This window comes from Coenobita brevimanus, chromosome 98 (assembly GCF_032717465.1).
Source record: "Coenobita brevimanus isolate Jiangsu-jjx chromosome 98, ASM3271746v2, whole genome shotgun sequence".
NCBI classification, from domain to species: domain Eukaryota; kingdom Metazoa; phylum Arthropoda; class Malacostraca; order Decapoda; family Coenobitidae; genus Coenobita; species Coenobita brevimanus.
Window position 1 is genome coordinate 34,264,916 of NC_137051.1, and position 21,036 is coordinate 34,285,951.

The 21,036-nt window shown below is 40.0% G+C and overlaps 1 protein-coding gene across 1 annotated transcript in view; it reads right to left on the reverse strand.

The window, feature by feature from the left end:
- The window catches only part of tweek (transmembrane protein KIAA1109 homolog tweek), an 839,779-nt gene that overhangs the window by 153,653 nt on the left and 665,090 nt on the right, over positions 1 to 21,036 (reverse strand). The window contains 1 exon segment of the mRNA XM_080283669.1: positions 11,958 to 12,115. Coding sequence (XP_080139795.1) covers positions 11,958 to 12,115 — 158 coding nt within the window.

Sequence of the window (21,036 nt, forward strand, 5' to 3'; positions counted from 1 at the left end):
CCATACAGAGTCTGATCCACTCCAATGAAATAGTGAATGAAGAGATTAGAAATTTGAAGCGTGAAAATGTTGAATTGAGGAGGAAACTAGAGAAGAGTATTAATAAAACGGAGAAGATGAGTAATGTATTAGAAGGGCATAAGGCAAAGTGGGCACATGTAGAAGAAGAACAGAAAGAAGTGGTCAGCTTAACCCCTACACCGCGGGCATGTTTACCGATGTTTTGCGTGTGCCGCGGGGTTATTCGGGCTCCGACAGACTCTCAAAAAATATTTGTCAAAAATCAGTTATTAGTCCTAGAATATTAAAATTAAATATACTTATGGCACATACCTTCAGCTTTCTCCTGGAATGTTTGTTGAGCCTTCGTCAGTTACCGTGGGACTTGTGGAGACCTCTGAAGTTGGGTAACGAAGTCTCCACTTTACACTTCCCGACAACCCGTAATATGATTACCACAGCCAGATATTAACACTATAAACACTACTATATGATTTTCAAGTAGTTTGGGATCCATACTCCAAAAAAAAACCCACTGTGAAAGCAATGAAAATTACGAGCGCATCTGACCGTCGCATTGGCACTAGTTCGCTCTTGGTACTCTGTCATTTATTATTCATAAAACCCCTCACACTTTATATTTCTATTACTATATAACACTTATATATATCTACAGTCTTTATCAATAAGTTTTCTTCAGTAGTATTAGTTTATTGTCACTGTAGGGATTCAATTTCTCTCAGTAAAATACGTAGCATTCACTTTCTCGTCCTGTATACTAGCATTGAGAGTGAATGTCACTTTCATCTTCACTCTCATAACTCATAGTATTCAGACATGCTAGAGTGAAACTTTCACTTTCATTACTCCTAGGGTATATACTCGTATTCTTATAATACTACTCATTTACATTTCTATTTACGTTCTCTATTTTATTTACGTTATTTACATTTCTATTTTATTTACACTGTGTTATGCACTGTCACTTGAAGTAACTTATAAAACTACTTTCCATTGTTCACGTATATTTACATTCATTACTTTCACTTGCTGTTTACACATTATTTACATATTATTTACAATTCCACTTGCACTGTTTTACTCAACAGAAAGATCGTAGTCACTCTTTTATCAATTGTCAGCCCTTTACCTCTTTCCACATGAGGTTTAGTAGGGGGTAAAGGTCACAGGGCCCTTTGCATGGGGGTGAAAAAGTCCCTGAAGTCAGAAAGAAGAACAGACGTACGTCCACTTTGGAAGATGAGAGTGAACTGATAAGGGAGGGCCGGGGTAAAGGCCTACTTAGGGGATATTCAGTGCTACCAATGTTAGCTCTTCAAACAGCTATGTATAGCACTGAAATGATTGGCAGGAAATCTAGACAATACATTATAAATTAGGTAGTTCCAGGTGAATGTAAATATCACTTAGGCTTCTCCCTTCCCTCCTTACATGTATATTTATTACGAAAATAGATTATACGGCATATTTCAAGGGGAAAACCAGCGAAAATTAGCGAACGAGTGCACGTGAGGTGTTGTCAGGTGATAATTAGCCAATTCCAGGTGTATGGCACTCTCACATACCTTATTTCTTTCTTGTATATACTATTTGGTATAAGAATAGGACATAGGGCTTATTTCAATGGATGAAATCAGTGAAAAATTCCAGGGAAGATTTACTTAGCGTAGCACGGCCGGGCAGGCGAGAGGATAGGGTAATGGAGGGGGGGTAGGGAGGGGGGTCAAGAACGGGGAGAAATGGCTAAATTGTCAACAATGGATGGGAGTACAGATGAGATTAGGAGTGCTGACTACTGTTGGACATTGGCAGTACTGATAGATGATATAAGCCCCCACTTGGAAGCCAGGGTGAATTCAAAATAACACAGAATCACAAAAGCGACGCCCCGCGGTATGATCCCTTGCTCCCAAGTGTCACGAAAGTGACGCCCCGCAGTTAAGGGGTTAAGAGAGATCATCCAAGAAGAAAGAGAAATGAACAAGAAAAAATGGAAGAAAATGTAGTGAAAATACTGAAGAAAAAAGAGAAAATAGTGAGAGAAACTGTAGAAAGGAACAGATGTGTAGTAATATTTGGAAACAGAGAAGAGGAAGAAAAGGTTAGGTTCGTAAGACTCGAGAGAGACATGAACCTGGTGAGAGGAATATTAGGCAATATTGACCCCGAAGGAGACAAGTGGGTAAAAGAAATTGAGGAAGTAAGGAGGATAGGGCCTTATAAGAAAGGGGAAACAAGACCAGTGAGAGTCAAGTTTACATCAGAAAGTGTAATAAATGAGATACTTAAAGTGACTTGGAAATTAAGCAAAGAGGCAGTGATGGAAAATATTATAATAAGAAAAGATCTGAATGAAGAAGAAAGAGAAGTTTTAAAATCATTAAAGGAAGAAGTAAAAGGAAAAAATGATGAGAGGACAGAGGAAGAATGTAATACTTTTTTTGGGAGAGTATTGGATATGAAAGTAAGGAAGTGGTATTTAAGGAAATAGAAGTGAAGGAAACTAAAGGGGATGGCTGTGAAAGATCAGAAGTTGAGGAAGTGGTACGGACAGAGAGTAGGAGAGAAGAGGGTATAAAAAACGTCAAAAATAATTTGAAGGTGATATATACTAATGCTGATGGTTTCATATCGACAAGGATCGAAATTAATGATTTCTTGAGAGAACATGAACCTGATGTCATGTGCTTTGTAGAGACCAAATTAAGAGAAGATATTGATGTTCATTTGGGAGATGGTAATTACAAACTGTGGAGAAAAGACAGGAAAGAAAAAGAGGGAGGAGGAGTGATGATAGCAGTGAAGAACAACATAAATGTAGATACTGTGGAAATGGGAGAAGGCAGGGCTGAAGTGATATATATGAAATTAGAAACTGGAGAGAATGTTAAGAAAGATATGGCGGTAGTGTATGTTCCCCCAAAGATGAGAGCATGGAAGGATGACGAATACCATGAGATGTTGTCAGATATGGCTACCTATTTGCAAAAAATAATTGAGAAAAGCAATAATGTAATTTTAGTGGATGACTTTAACTGTAAAGAGGTGACCTGGGAGGAATGGTACTCAGAAGGTGGCGAGGATTCATGGGGCACTACGTTATTAAATATAATAATGAATAATGTGATGACGCAATGGGTCAAAGAAGAGACACGGTTTCAAGGTGAGGACACACCAGCAAGGTTAGATTTACTGTTCACCAAAGAACCCGATGTAATAGTATATCTATCTATATATCTATTGCCAGACGCCTCAGTCCCGTTTGGGGTGGCCACAAACAAATCGCCTCCAAGTCGCCCTGTGCCCCGCCATTTCACTCCCCTGCTCCCAACTCACACCCCCCTATCTCATATACCTCTCCACCCCATCCCTCCATCTCATCCTCGGCCTCCCCCTCCCTCTTTCCCCCTTTACCTCACTCACATACACTCTCTTCGTCAGTCTTTCACCCTCCATCCTCTCCACATGGCCAAACCACCTCAGTATGTTCCTCATAACGTTTCCTATCACATCCACATCAACACCACAACGCTCCTTTATATCCTCATTCGTCAGCCTGTCTCTCCATGTGACTCCACAGGCTCCTCTTAAATAACTAATTTCCACTGCTCTCACTCTTGACTTGTGTCCTTCCAACAACGTCCAAGCTTCACTTCCGTACGTTAGAGTTGGTATCACAATACTGTCATGTAGTAACTTTTTCACTTCCATGCTCACTTCCCTGTTTCTTATCACTGCTTTCAAAGAACCAGCAACCTTTCTTCCCTGCTGTACCCTTTCAAGCACTTCACCCTCCAAACCTCCATCCTTACTCATCACACTACCCAAGTACTTAAACGTACTCACATTTTCCAATTCCTCACCATCCAACCTCGCTGTACATTCACTGACTTCACCTCTCTCAAAGACCATCACTTTACTCTTCCCTACATTCACCTTTAGATTCCGTTTCTTACACACTCTCCCAAACTCATCCACCAAGCCTTGCAGCTCCCCTTCGTCTTCACTCAACAACACAGTATCATCTGCAAACAACAGCACAGGGAGTTTCCAAACACTATCCTCTCTCACCAGGGCCACTCCAACATCCACTACCCTACCTTGTACCTCTTTTATTACCCCATCCATGTACAGATTGAACAACCCTGGAGACATGACACATCCCTGTTTCAACCCAACTTTCAAAGAGAAAAATTCACTTAGTTCACCATCCACATGCACTGCAGCCTTTGCACCATCGTACATACTCTTCACAGCATTCAACAACTTCCCATCTACTCCATATATTCTTAACACTTTCCACAATCCTTGTCTATCCACCCTGTCATATGCTTTCTCCAAATCCATGAAAGCCGCATACAACTTCTTTCCCTTCTCTAGAAACTTTTCCACTAAAGATCTGAGAATGAATATCTGATCTACACAACCTTTTCCCTTCCTAAAGCCTCCCTGTTCTTCTCCAACTAATTCCTCTGTTCTTTCTCTAACTCTGTCAATAAGTATCCTACCATACACTTTTCCTATTATACTAAGAAGACAAATGCCCCTATGATTACCACACACTTCTTTTTCCCCTTTTCCTTTGTACAAGGGAATAATTATACCTGACTTCCAATCCTCTGGGACTCTACCTTCCTCCCAGGCCAATCTGCACATCTTCCACATCCATTCTACTACTATCTCTCCCCCATGCTTCAGCATTTCACCACACACTCCATCAATTCCTAGGGCTTTCCCTGATTTAACTTTCTTCATTGCTTCCAAAACTTCTATCCTACTGATTTCTTCCTGTCTTCTCACCTCCCTCCTTCTCCCAGCCATTCCCCAGCCACTTATACTCGCATTACTTCCATCCTCCACGTTCAACAATTCCTTAAAGTGTTCTCTCCATCTGCTCACTTTTTCTCCCTTCTCCACTAGTAATCTACCATTTTTATCTTTCACTCCCCTGCTAACTTCACTTCCACCCTGTCTTACTCTTTTCACCTCTCTCCAGAACATTTTCTTACAGTCCCTCCACTTTACACTCAAATTCCTTCCAAATTCCTCATCCACTCTCTTCTTACTCTCTCTTACTAATCTTTTCACCTCTCTCTTTCTTTCTACATATAACTCTCTCTTCCGCCTCTCAACCTCTTCCACGCCCCTATTCCTCATCCATTCATTGTATGCTTTCTTCTTTTGTGCCACAACCTGTTTCACCTCTTCAGTCCACCACGCTGTTCCTTGCACCCCCCTCCGTCTTCTCTTCCTTCCACACACCACATCACATGCTGCACATATTTCTTCTGTAAATATTCCACACACACCTTCCACGTCCCCCATCTGCTCCAATTCATATTTGCCCAATCGTTCCTCCACTTCTCTCTTATACTCTGCCTTTTTCTCATCCTCTTGTAACCTTTCCACTCTCCTTGCAACTACTCCTTCCTCTCGTCTTTCCCTTCTTCTGTTCCTCCATCTTACTTGGACTTTAATTCTGGCCACCACCAAGTAGTGGTCAGAAAGTCCACTCCCCCAACCTCTATAAACTCTTGCATCCAATATACATCTTCGCATCCTTTCATCCACACACACATAATCAATCATTGCCTTCCTTTCATTCAGTTCACCACCCACCCTTCTCATCACTCGCCATGTATACCTGTGGATCATTTTATGCCTGAAGAGGGTATTGGCTATCACCAACCATCTCCCAGCACAAATGTCCACTAACGCACTCCCATTCTCATCTATCTCAGCAGGCACACCCCACTCACCAACTATTCCATCCACCTTCACATTCCCAACTTTACCATTCATATCACCAATCAAAAACACTCTCTCATTCCTTCCAAACTTTTCCATGCACACTTCTACATTTGTCCAGAACTCTTCTCTCACTCTTCTAGCACAATCTTGCGTTGGTGCATACACACACACAATCGCCCACATTTGTATTCCAACTTTCAACTTTACCCACACAATCCTTGATCCAACTGATCCATACTGTCTTATGCTCCTCTTCCATCTTTTACTCACAACTATACAAACTCCTTCCTTTGCTCTCTCATTCTCACCTACTCCTGCACATATACCCCATCCATATTCCCATTCTCTCACACTTTCTCCTCTCCATTTTGTTTCAGTTATTCCACATACATCCACTTTCGCATCCTCAAGCACCTGGACAATCTCTCTCTCTTTCACCTCATCATTCGCTCCCCTTACATTCCACGTTCCAATTGCAATGTCCTTTGTCCGGTCCTTGGTCGTCAACGTTTGGTCAGTCCTTGTCCGAGGCTTATTGTTTGTTTTTTTACTTAGTTGTTTTCCGGGGAGGGGCACTAACCCTCCGCCAACCCTTTTAGTCGCCTTTTACGACAAGCAGGGATACTTGGGGAGTATTCTTGAAGAACCCCCCTACCCCCAGGGGGTAATAGAATCATTGAAATATCTCTGTCTTTTAGGAAAAAGTGATCGTGTGGTCATTGAGTTCCAGATGTTAATAGGGAATGTCGAGCCAAGAGATGAGCTTCATAGACAGGGAAGATACAACTTTGGCAAAGCAAATTTTACAGGATTGAGAAAATTTTTTGAAAATGCGGACTGGAGAAAATTCAGAGAAACAAGTGAGATACAGAAGAAGTGGGATATCTTTCTAGACCTCTATAATTTGGGAGTGGAAAAATTTGTACCAAGAGTAAGAAGGAAAGAAAACAGGAAAAAGGAGTGGTTTAATAGAAGGTATATGATAGCAAAAAAGAGAGAGATAAGGTGTGGAACAATTGGAGAAAGAGAGGTAACAACAGAACAAAGGAAGAATATAAAAGAACGAGAAATGAATACACAAGAATACGTAGGGAAGAAGAAAGGAATTTTGAAAAAGGTATAATTGACAAATGCAAGGATGAACCCAAACTGTTTTATAGATTTGTTAATGGCAAACTGAAACAAAAGGAAGGAATCACCAAACTAAAAGTAGAAGATGTCTTTAAGGATGCGGCAATGCAAGCAGAAATAATGAACAAACGTTTCCAGTCAGTTTTCACTAAAGAAAAGGAGCTTGTGGAAGGGGAGGGAGTGATTAGAAATGTTCCGGTGATGAAAGATATAAAAGTGGAGGTGCAGGAAGTGTATAAATTACTGGAAACTCAAGATGTAAGGAAAGCCCCAGGACTTGATGGAATTTCTAATTGGGTACTGAAGGAATGCAGAGAACAACTGGCGGACAAAATTCACAGTTTAATCATATGCTCACTGGAAGAGGAGAAAGTGCCACAAGAATGGAAGACGGCAAATGTGGTACCAATTTACAAGGGAGGAAACAGGGAAGAACCCATTAATTATAGACCAGTGTCTCTAACCAGCATGGTCGCAAAATTGTGTGAGAGAATCCTGAAAGACAGATGGATAAAATATCTGGAAGAGATGAATATTTTGGCTGAATGTCAGTTTGGATTCAGAAGTGGAAGGTCATGTGTTTCTAACTTGTTGAGCTTTTACTCAAGAGTGATTGACGTGGTACAGGAGAGGATGGTTAAGTGGATTGTGTACTTAGACTTAGAGAAGGCCTTTGACAAGGTACCTCATAAAAGACTAATGTGGAAACTAGAATATATAGGAGGACTGAAGGGGAAACTTCTGGAATGGATGAGAGACTTTTTGAGAGACAGACAAATGAGGACAGTAATAAAGGATAGGATGTCTGGATGGAGGGAAGTAACAAGTGGAGTCCCTCAAGGCTCGGTGTTGGCGTCAGTAATGTTCCTGATTTATGTAAATGATATGGTAGATGGAGTGAACAGTTATGCAAGTCTGTTTGCTGATGATGTAAAGATCTTGAGGAAGGTAGAGGTTGAGGAGGATTGTAAAATACTGCAGGAGGATTTGGATAGGATACAAAATTGGAGCCGGACGTGGGAAATGAAATTTAATGTAAAGAAATGTAAAATATTGGAAATGGGTAAAAGTACCAGGAGGCCATCACTGAATTATTTATTGGGTAATGAATTAATCACAAAAAGGAGAGAAGAGAAAGATTTGGGAGTGCTGGTTCAAGATAGTTTGTCACCAGAAAAGCACATTAACAAGATAGTTGGAGAGACTTATAAACTCTTGACTAACATGAGAGTAGCATTTCATTATATGGATGAGGAGATGGTGAAAAAATTGATAGTGGCAATGATCCGCCCCAGGTTAGAATATGCAGCGGTAGTGTGGTCCCCACACAAAAAGAAAGATATAAACAAGATTGAAAGAATACAAAGAACAGCAACCAAGATGGTCCCCAGTCTGACAGACCTGTCATACAGAGAGAGGCTGGAAAAACTGGATTTGCCTTCCTTAGAGGAAGGAGAAAGAGGAGAGACATGATTGCAGTGTTCAGGACCATGGTGGGAGTAGATAAAACTGACAAAGAAGATCTGTTTGTATGGGATAAGAGAGCAACAAGAGGACACGGAATGAAATTGAAAAAGTCAAGCTGCTTGAAGGATATCAAGAAATATAGCTTTCCTTACAGAAATATAGACTTATGGAATAGCCTGGACAAAGAGACTGTCCAGTCTAAAAACTTAAACGAGTTTAAAGCCAAATTTGACTTATTGAGAAACAGCGATGGAAACCCACGAGCATAGTACATTCCATGTATATCACAATTAGGTATATTAGGTAAATACTTAAATATTTGGAACGACTTAGACAAAGAGGTGGTACATGAGAAAAACATTCATGTGTATAAATGTAGACTTGATAAATGTGGATATGGAGACAGGACAACACGAGCATTGGTCAATTCCTGTATACTACAAATAGGTAAATACAAATAGGTAATACACACACACACACATGTGATTGCAGTGTTCAGGACCATGGTGGGGGTAGATAAAATTGACCGAGAAGATCTTTTTTATGGGATACGAGAGCAACAAGAGGACATGGAATGAAATTGAAAAAGTCAAGCTGCTTGAAGGATATCAAAAAATACAGCTTTCCTTACAGAAGTATATACTTATGGAATAGCCTGGACAAAGAAGATCGTCCAGTCTAAAAACTTAAAAGAGTTTAAAGCTAAATTTGACTTACTGAGAAACAGCGACGGGAACCCACGAGCATAGCACATTTCATGTACATCACAATTAGGTATATTAGGTAAATACTCAAGTATTTGGAACGACTTAGACGAAAAGGTGGTGCAGGAGAAAAACATTCATGTGCGTAAAGATAGACTAGATAAATGTGGATATGGAAACAGGACAACACAAGCATTGCTCAATTCCTGTATACTACAAATAAGTAAATACAAATAGGTAAATACACACACACACACACACACACACACACACACACACACACACACCAAACAAGACAACAATCTGTACTAGTTAGTGCGTACTCTGAATATGGGATGTACAACTCGGGAGGACTGAAACAAATACACACACACTGGTTGACTGGTTGCTTTGTTTGCTCACTTATAAAGGCTAAACATGCTGGCACATGTCGGTCCTGATCACCCAGCGTTAGCCCTCCACACTACTCAATTTTAGCATCTGCTTCATTTAGTCCCTTATCCCTGAGGTCACACTCTATGACCTCATCCTTAGTCAGTATCTGGTTATCCTGACATAGTTAAATGTGGGATATACTAATGTTTTTCTTACAAATTTGCATTTCTGACTAGCTTCTTAAAATAAAAAGTATATAATGCATGTATTTAATGGGAATGAACAATACTGTATGGTTCCTACCTGACTCCAACTGACAACAATGCTTAAGTGGATAGGGGAGGGGGAGGGGTTCCGAAGCTTGAGGCACACTTCGGCCACTCAGCATGAGGTGTGTGGTGGTGCCTTGCGCTGCTGCTGCCTCTGCCCCACTTCCTCCTCCTCAACCTCCATCAGTTGCCCTTCAAAGTTCAATGCGGAGACAATTGAAGCAATGTCGTCGCCCTCAACTGCCTTCATGTCGTTGTCTGAACCTGCTGCGTGCAAAAGGCCAGGCAGGGATAACAGGGTGAACTAGTGTGCCTGTTTGTCGCTAGGCATGGGAGGGAAGGGCTCTACTTGGCTTGTCATTCCTGAATATGAATGGCTTCCGCCCATGACTAGCGTAAACAACACAGCGACCTGAACTACTCGGAAATGAATCACTTGGGACAGTGACTGTGGCCATCAAACTGGCTACTGCGACATAGGAAGTGATCGCAGTTTGGCTGGAAAAGTACTGCAAATTAGAAAACCATGACCAACAAACCCACAATGTATGCAAGTTGACTGTGGATGCAATGAGGAAAGTCAAAATGGGGAAAGTCCCAGGAACTGATGAAGTGTGTGGTGAAATGCTGAACCATTGGGAAGAGATAGTAGCAGAATGGATATGGAAGATGTGAAGATTCGCCAGGGAGGAAGGTAGAATCCCGGAGAATTGGAAGTCAGGTATAATTATTCTCCTGTGTAAAGGAAAAGGGGAAAAAGAAGTGTCGTAATCATAGGGGTATCTGTCTTCTTAGTGTAACGGGAAAAGTATATGGTAGGATACTTACTGACCAAGTTAGGGAAATAACAGAGGAAATAATTGGAGAAGAAATGGGTTGTTTTAGGACGGGAAGTGGTTGTGTAGATTAAATATTCATTCCTAGGTCTTTAGTGGAAAAGTTGCTAGAGAAGGGAAAGAAGTTATGTGTAGCCTTCATGGATTTGAAGAAAGCATATGACAGCATGGATGGTGAAGGAATGTGTCAAGTATTAAGAATATATGGAATAAACGTGAAGTTAATGAATGCCGTGAAGAGTATGTATGAGGTGTGCAGTGCATGTGGATAGTAAATTGCGTGAATTTATAAGGGCTGCAGTGCATGTGGATAGTAAACTGAGTGAATTTTTCTATCTGAATGCTGGACTGAAACAGAGATGTGTCATGTCCCTATGGTTGTTCAATCTGTTTATGGATGGGGTTATAAAAGGGATGCAAGGTAGGGCAGTGGATGTTGGAGCGACCCTAATACGAGAGGACAGAGTTTGGAAACTACCTGTAATGTCTGCAGATGATACTATGTTGTTAACTGAAGATGAAGAGAAGCTGCAAGACTTGGTGAATGAGTCTGGGAGTGTGTGTAAGAAATGGAATCTAAAGGTGAATGTAGGGAAGAGTAAAGATATGGTCTTTGAGTGAAGTGGTCAACGAACGTACAGTGGGGCTGGATGAGGAGGAAATGGAAAATGTGATGGTGTTTAAGTACTTAGGCAGTGTGATGAGTATGGATGGAAGTTTAGAGGGTAAAGTGTTTGAAAGCTTACAACAGGGAGGAAAGGTTGTTGGTTCTTTGAAAGCAATGATAAGGAAGAGGGAAGAGAGCATGGAAGTAAAGAAGTCATTGCATGACAGTACAATACAGTATTGTGATACCAATGCTAACGTATGGAAATGAAGCTTGGACCCTGTTGGAAGGAAACAAGTCAAGAGTGAGAGCAGTGGAAATGAGTTACCTGAGAGGAGCATGTGGAGTTACAGTACATGGAGTGACAGACTGACAAATGAGGAAGTGAAGGAGTGCTGTGGTGTGGATGTGGATATGATAGAAAGTGACAAGAGAAATACATTGAGGTGGTTTGGCATGTGGAGTAAACGGAGAGCAAGAGACTAATGAGGAGAGTGTAATCGAGTGAGCTGGAGGGGAGGAGAGGGAGGGGGAGGGTAAGGATGAGATGGAGGGGAGGGTAAGGATGAGATGGAGGGGAGGGTAAGGATGAGATGAAGGGATGGAGTGGAGATGTATATGAAAGAGGGGTATACAAGCTGGAAGCGAGGCAATGAAATGGCATTGGAAAGGGCGACATGGAGGCGATTAGTTTGTAGCCACCCCTTACGGGATTGAGGTGTCTGGCAGTAGACAGATGACAAACTGTGGATAGATAGATTGATAGACAGACTGGCTGATTAATAAAGTAACTTACAGTACATGTTGATCTCTGAGAGCTCGATGGTGCCACCAACGATGCCTCCCTTGGCCTCCAATCCTGACCCTCCAAGACCCAGGCCAATGTACATGTTCTTGTGGCCACTGCTCCCAATGGACAGGCGGCCATTGGCCTTGAAGTCTTTTGTCGTCCACCTGTACACCAATAGATCAAAAAGAAAAACACTACAGCAATTTCCTTTCTTAAGTATAGTAGTTCATTTTACAGAACAACAAACTGTATAGAATCTCAAAAAATTGCACATAAAAATACCTTTCAATTTCTCTGGACATTTTATTATATATTGCTTCCTTAGACTCTATTTTACGTAGTTTTTCTTTTTTTTAAGCCTACAAACAGGGAATGCATGTTGGAGTACCTAAGATGTACTGAAATTAATTTCTTATACTTTTTGCTTATTTATAGTTTAAATAAAAATGTCCTGACAAACCTAACCTTCACTTAAGTACAAGACTGCCTGTACTTATATGAAAATCAGAACTTTCCAGAAGACAGAAAAATATATCTTATACTGTACCTTATAGCACTTCTTTCAAGACAATATTAACAACCATTGTTTCAAATGCTGCAATGAAAAGGGCGAAATCGTCATACAGTTTAAAATGTGCAAAAACTCAGCCTAATGTACTGTAGCATATTCCAGTTCAGAAATCAAGTGATGAAGCTTTGAACAACATCATAATAAACACTGCTGGGCTCAGGACACAAGGGAGTACTGTACTCTGGGGGAGGCGGTGGGTGAATCGGTAGAGAGGCGGCCTGCGGTCCTAATGGACCCAGGTTCGAATCCCGGCTGGGGCAGGGAACAGTTTAAGGATTTGAATTTCCTAAAAAGCAGACTTTCCTGATCTACCAGATGACCCGCCGACATGTCGTAAAAATACCCCCGCTAATACCAGTACACCAGTCCTGTATGAGACAGCCCTAGCATGTATTCAATATGGATGGTGGGTGTTAGCACCGAAGTGGTGACATGTGGAGGTGTAGGAGGACTACTGGGAATTGGGATAGGTCACTGCCCCCAGGAAATAGGCCCTGAAGCCTTTGCCCAGAGTCGGAAAAAAAAAAAAAAAAAAAGGTGGCTTTTGAGGCTTCATATGCCTTTGCAAAACCTCTCTTTAGCAGTATATTTTGCACAATACAACTTAACATTTACAGTACTTGTACAGTGCACCCCCACACAATGCGAGCACAAATGGTGATAATCACCTACAATGCGAGGTCAACACAGAAAATGCTTATTTTTATTGAATGCGAAATCTGCGAATCGAACTTCCCAATATGCGAATCGGCTATATGATTTCAAGGCAAAAATGGACTTCCAGCCATTACTACGAGTGTCAGGCTGGACAACGTGAGTCAGCCACAAGAAGGCAGGTGACCGGCAACGAACCAGATTCAAAATGGCGAGCAGCTGGCCAGCTATCTGCATGCCATCTACCAACTTTCCTGGGTAAACAGACAATAATTTCACCTCCATATTGCCGTGAGAACACGTGTTGTACCTTGCATCCTGTGGTCCAACTAGAAGCACATCAGACAAAGTATTAGCATGGTAGTGTAGGCTGGAAGAGGACCAGAAGACCAGGCCCTGTGGGCTGTTCACCACATATTTTTTCCATACTCTAACCTGGGGCGAATCATGGCCAATATCAATTTTTTCATCATCTCCTCATCCATATGATGAAAGGCTGCTCTTATGTTAGTCAAGAGTTTATACGTCTCTCTAACAGCCTTGTTAATGTGTTTTTCAGGTGACAAACTATCCTGGACCAGCACTCCCAAATCTTTCTCTTCTCTCGCATTTGTGATTGCTTCATTACCCATCAAAAAATTCAATGATGGCCTCTTGATACTTTTACCCATTTCCAATATTTTACATTTCTTTGCATTAAATTTCATTTCCCACATCCGGCTCCAATCGTGTATCCTATCCAGATCCTCCTGCAGGATTTTACAATCCTCCTCAACCTCTACCTTCCTCAAGATCTTTGCATCATCAGCAAACAGACTTGCATAACTGTTCACTCCATCTACCATATCATTTACATAAATCAGGAACATTACTAGTGCCAACATCAAGTCCTGTGGGACTCCACTTGTTACTTCCCTCCATCCAGACATCCTATCCTTTATTACAGTCCTCATTTGTCTGTCTCTCAAAAAGTCTCTCATCCATTCCAGGAGGTTCCCCTTCAGTCCTCCTATATGCTCTAGTTTCCACATTAGTCTCTTATGAGGTACCTTGTCGATGGCCTTCTCCAAATCTAAATACACACAATCCACCCAACCATCTCTCTCCAGTAGCACGTCAATCGCTCTTGAGTAAAAACTCAACAAGTTGGAAACACATGACCTTTCATTTCTAAATTCAAACTGACTATCAGCCAAAATATTCATCTCTTCCAGGATATTTTATCCATCTATCTCTCAGAATTCTTTCGCACAATCGTGCGACCATGCTGGTTAGGGACACTGATCTATAATTCTGGGGTAATTCCCTGTTTCCTCCCTTGTAAATTGGTACCACATATGCCCTCTTCCATTCCCAAGGCACTTTCCCCTCTTCCAGAGAACACGTAAGTAAACTGTGAATCTTATATGACAGTTGTTTTCTGCATTCCTTCAGTACCCAATTAGAGATTCCATTTGGTCCTGGGGCCTTCCTTACATCTTGAGTTTCCAGTAATTTATACACTTCCTGTACTTCCACTTTTATATCTTTTATCACTACATTTCTCGTCACTCCCATCCCTTCCACAAACTTCTTTTCATTTGTGAAAACTGATTGGAAATATTTGTTCATTATTTCTGCTTGCATTGCTGCATCTTTATAGACCTCTCCTTCTACTTTCAGTTTGGTGATTCCTTCCTTTTGTTTCAGTTTGCCATTGACAAATCTATAAAACAGTTTGGGTTCATCCTTACATTTGTCCATTATACCTTTTTCAAAATTCCTTTCTTCCTCTCTACATATTTTTGTGTATTCATTTCTAGTTCATTTATATTCTTCCTTTGTTCTGTTGTTACCTCTCTTTCTCCAATTGTTCCATGCCGTGTCTCTCTCTTTTTTTTGCTGTCATACACCTTCTATTAAACCACTCCTTTTCCTGCTTTCTTTCCCCCTTACTCTTGGCACAAATTTTTCCACTCCTGAATTATAGAAGCCCAGAAAAATATCCCACTTCTTCTGTATCTCTCTTGATTCTCTGAATTTTCTCCAATCTGGATTTTCAAAAAATTTTCTCAAACCTGTAAAGTCTGCTTTCCCCAAGTTGTATCTTCCTTGCCTATAAAGCTCGTCTCTGGGCTCCACGTTCCCTGTTATCATCTGGAAACCAATGACCACATGATCACTTTTTCCAACAGGACACAGATATTCCAATGATTCCATTACATCGGGTTCTTTGGTAAACAGTAAGTCTAGTCTTGCTGGTGTGTCCTCACATCAGAACCGTGTCTCTTCTTTGACCCATTGCGACATCACATTGTTCATTGTTATATTTAATAATATAGTGCCCCATGAATCTTCGCTGCCTCCTGAGTCCCATTCCTCCCAGTTCACCTGCAAAACAACTTGGCTTTCTCAGTTTCATTCCATGTCCTCTTGTAACTCTCTCCGATACAAACAGATCATTTTTATCAATTCTATCTATTCCCATCATGGCCCTGAACACTGCAATCATGTCGTCCCTTTCTCTCCTTCCTTTTAGCGTAGGCAGGTCCAGCTTTCCAGCTTCTCTACGTAAGACACATCTGCCAGGCTGGGACCCATCTTGGTTGCTGTTCTTTGTATTCTCTCGATCTTATTTACGTCTTTCTTCTTGTGTGCGGACCACACTACTGCCGCATATTCCAACCAGGGGCGGATCATGGCCACTATAAATTTTTTCATCATTTCCTCATCCATGTAACGGAATGCCACTCGTATGTTAGTCAAGAGATTGTACGTCTCTCTAACTATCTTGTTAATGTGTTTTTCAGGTGACAAACTATCCTGGACCAGCACTCCCAAATCTTTCTCTTCTCTCACTTTTTTTATTGGTTCATTACCCATCAAATAATTCAGTGATGGCCTCTTGATACTCTTACCCATTTCCAATATCTTACATTTTTTGGCATTAAAGTTCATTTCCCACATCTGGCTCTAATCTTGGATCCTATTGAGGTGTTCCTGCAGCATTTTCCGGTCTTTCTCGACTGCTACTCTCCTCAAGATCTTTGCATCATCAGCAAAAAGACTTGCATAACTGTTCACTCCATCTACCATATCATTTACATAATTCAGGAACATTACTGGTGCTAACATCGAGCCCTGTGGGACTCCACTTGTTACATCTCTCCATCCGGACATCTTGTCCTTTAGTACTGTCCTCATTTGTCTGTCTCTCAAGAAGTTACACATCCACTCCAGGACGTTTCCCTTCAGTCCTCCTATGTGTTCCAATTTCCAAATTAGTCACTTGTGGGGTACCTTGTCAAAGGCATTCTCCAGATCTAGATACACACAATCCGCCCAGCTCTCTCTCTCCTGTAACACGTCAATCACTCTTGAGTAAAAGCTCAACAAGTTGGAAACACATGACACTGTGTGTGTCTGTGTGTGTGTGTGTGTGTGTGTGTGTGTGTGTGTGTGTGTTCTTACCTTACCTAATTGTTCTTACCTAATTGTATCTTTACAGGAATAAGTCAAGCTCGTACTGTCCCGTGTCTTAAACCATATTTATCGTACATATCCTTAAATTTGTGAATTGTTTTGGGACACACTATTTCATTCGGTAGTGAATTCCATTGATCAACTGCTCTGTTTGGGAAACTGAATTTCCTTACGTCTTTATCACCTCTCTTCTTATGCAGTTTTTTGCAGTGTACTCTTGCTGATGCTTCTCCATATGTTAAGTAATCATTTATGTCTATTTTCTCCTTCCCTGACATGCACTTATATAGCATTATCATGTCACCTCGTTTCCTTCTCTCCTGTAGTGTTGGTAGATTCAGTTTATTTAGTCTTTCTTCATAGCTTAGGTCCCTTAAGCTTGGTATCCATCTTGTAGCAGCCCTTTGAACTTTTTCAATCTTGTCTACATCCTTTTTGAGATGAGAACTCCAGACTACTGATGCATATTCCAGGGTTGGTCTAATGAATGATGTTATTATCCTTCTTAGCATGTCTTCATTTATGTATGTGAATGCTATTCTCATATTTGCAAGCAGTGTATACATGTTCCGTACCTTCTCGCTGATGTGGTCAGCCGGAGATAGTCTGTTATTGATAATCACACCTAGGTCTTTCTCTCTTTCTGATGTGTATAGGGTTTTATTTCCTAACCTATAATCCCAATCAGGTCTTTTTCCACTTTTACCAAACTTGATTACTTGACACTTGTCCACATTGAATTCCATTTGCCATGTACTACTCCATTCATGAAGTTTATTTAATTCTTCTTGTAGCTCTTTACAAGAGTCTGTGTTAGTAATTCTCCTTTGTCTTTTTGCATCATCTGCAAACATATTCAGATAGCTCTCATTTCCAGTGTTACTGTTTATATCATTTATATACACTAAAAACATGATTGGTGCCAGCACCAAACCCTGTGGAACTCCACAAGTCACTTCTTTAAATGATGAGTAGTTTCCTCTTAGTACTGTCCTCATTTCTCTTTTTATGAGAAAGTCTTGCATCCAACAAAACAGTTTGCCTCAAATTCCTCCTTGATGGTACAGTTTCCATAAAAGTCTTTGGTGTGGTACTGTGTCAAAAGCTTTCTTGAAATCTAAATAGATACTGTCCACCCATCGTTCCCTTTCCTGTATTGTGTTTGTTACTCTATCATAGTAGCTCAACATATTAGTAACACATGATTTTCCTTTTCTGAAACCAAACTGTCTTTCTATTATCATACTGTGTTCTTCTAGATGATTTACCCAAGCTTTTCTTATAAGTTTTTCTAATACCTTGCTTATAACACTGGTCAGTGATACTGGTTGGTAGTTGAGAGGATTTTGTCTATTTCCTTTCTTGAATAAGGGGACTATATTTGCTTTTTTCCAAATATCAGGTAGTTTCCCTTGACTCAAGGATTTCTTGAAAATTAAAAATAATGGTTTACTTTACTCCTTTGCACATTCTTGTAATACCCAACATGAAATTTCATCAGGACCACTTGCTTTTCCTCTGTCTAATCTACTTAACTCCTCCTGTATTACTTTTTCTGCAATTTGTATATCTGGCAGTATGTGTGGACATGCGTGCTCCACATAGTCCCTCTCAAAATTTTATTCTTCTGTAAAAACTAATTGGAAATTCTTATTTAGTGCTTCACAAACATCTTTCTCTTGTGTATAAGTGATTCCATCATCCGTAATGGATTGTATTATATATTTTACTTTGGTTTTGCTTCTGATATAGCTGTAAAACAGCTTTGGTTGATCACTACTTTTATTTATTATATCCTCCTCAAACTGTTTTTGGACTTCCCTCCTTATTCTTGTATAGTCGTTTCTTGCCTGTTTGTAATTATTATACGCCCTTTCACTATTGTGTCTTCTGTATCTATTCCACAACAAATCTATTCTTTCTTTTGATTTTTTACATTCTGTATTGAACCATTTCTGTACTTTCTTATCTGCTTCTATGTGCCGTGGGATGTACTTCTGGACTCCTATTTCATAAAATTCACAAAATTTTTTATATACAGCATTTAAATCTTGTCCTCTAAGCTCATTTTCCCAATCAACTTCTAAGAAGTACTTCTTTAGGTATTGATAATTTCCCTTTTAATAGTTTCGGCTCTTTTTGTAACTGTCATTGCTGTTTACTATGTCATATGCTATCCTGAAGTTATAATTTAGTACTGCATGATTGCTTTTCCCGAGTAGAGGGTGATATATTAAACTATCAATGTCATTTCTTGCCTAGTAAATATTAGATCTAGCACTGAAGGTACATCAAGTCCTCTTTTTCTGGTGGTTTCCCTCACATGTTGCGTTAAGAAAAACTCTTGTATGAGATCCAGGAGCTTTTGGTCCCAACAGCTTTCTTGGCTATTTATAGCTAGAGTATTCCAATTTATATTTGTATTGAAGTCCCCAGTTAGTATAATTCTTTCCGATTTCTCTTCCATTTTATGTAGTAATGATCTTATACTCTGAATTGTACTCTCTGCCAGGTCCTCATATTCGTCTCTTTCCCATGTGTTTGTTCTGGGTGGCATGTACAAATTGGCTACTATTACTTTACCTTCAGATGTGTCGATCTCTACTGCAATCAGTTCTACTTGTGATGGTATATCTAGGTTTATTTCCATGACTTTTAGATTTTTCTTAGTTAATATTATAATTCCTCTTCCTTTTTTAAAATTTCTGTCTCTTCTCCATATATTGTATTCCTCTAAGTTTAGTATGTCATTGGATATCCTTGGCGTTAATTTTGTCTCAGTTAGGAATATTATTTGTGGTTCATTTTCTCTGACATAATCATTCATCTCTAGTAATTTAGATACCATTCCATCCACATTTGAGTACATCAACTTTATCATCTTGTTTATATACTTGTCATGACATGGTTCTACTACCTTCCTCCTTTTTCTTCTATCCTGTTTGTGTACCACTTTCGTACCCGCAATCCTATTACTTTGTAAAAAAAATTTCTTCTTCTCCTCTTCTGATCTTCCCTCATTTTTTGTTTTTGCTTCCTCCCTTTTCTCTTTCAGTAATTCCAGTTCTTCTTGTGTTAGGCATCTTTTTATCCATACATTTTTGAACTCCTCTTTTTCCATAAGATTCTTTGCATTTTTTAGTATCTCTTCCACAGTGTTTACACTCTGGAAAGTCACCTTAGAGGTCTTGTCTTGCTTTTCTCGTATTTCCCTAACCTTTTGTGTTCCTCTATGTCTTTACTACAGATTTCCTCTGATACTTCTTTCAGTAAGCTCATTACATTTGCCATCTCCTTTTTGTCTCTAGTGATCTTGTTTTTAACTTCTTCCTCTTCTATACCAGTGATTACTATTGATTTATTTATCTCTACTGAATCTCTGACTAACTTTGGATTGTTTTGGATTATTCTTTTCACTTCCTTTTTAATGCTTTCTTCCTCCACCCTTGTTTCTAAGTCTTTCTTTACTTTCACCATTTCAGCATACGTGGTTTGTACATCATTTTTGTAGCTTTGCACAGCTTCATTCACCTGTGTTATCGTCTCCTCAATATCACTGCTCTGGTCCAGAAGACTGTTTGCTTGCCTAATTGTCTCTGTGTTATTTTTGAACTCTTCCATAACACTATCGTGATTGACTACTGTACTTGCCATTTCACTCACTTTCTTCCTAAGCGTACTCAATTCCACTGTTAGTTCACTGATGGTTGTGTCTTTCTTATTGGCCTCCCTTCCTAGTTTTTCTATTTCTTCCTTTTGCAAGTGCATTTGCTTCTTTATTTCATCAATTTCATTTTTGAAAGCCATTTCTAGTTTGTGTACAAGTTCAACCAGTCTATTGTGAATCTCCACTTCAACCAGTTCTTGGTAGAAATCATCATTTTGCTTTTTACTTTTATCCCTTTTCTTTTCCAAATTTGTTTTACTGAAGTATGTATCCATTTTGTAATACTAAATGAACAGAGTATGTACTTACAGAGTATGTACACTTTCCCCGTGTTGCTGTAGTCTAAACAAACCCAGCTGACTCAGCGCATCGTGGTTCTTTGTTCTGTTTGAACCAGTCTTATTTAAACTTATTATTTCTTTTCCTTTAAATAATGAAAAATCATTTAGTCTAACCTGGTACAGAGCTTGACTCATTCAAATATACTAATTTAGGTAATGCCACTGGCCGTGTTCGTCTGGTAAGGAGCGCCGATGACGGACGTCTACCTCCGATGACTCCCTCTGTGTGTGTGTGTGTGTGTGTGTGTGTGTGTGTGTGTGTGTGTGTGTGTGTGTGTGTGTGAGTGTGTGTGTGTATTTACCTATTTGTATTTACCTATTTGTAGTATACAGGAATTGAGCAATGCTCGTGTTGTCCTGTCTCCATATCCACATTTATCAAGTCTACCT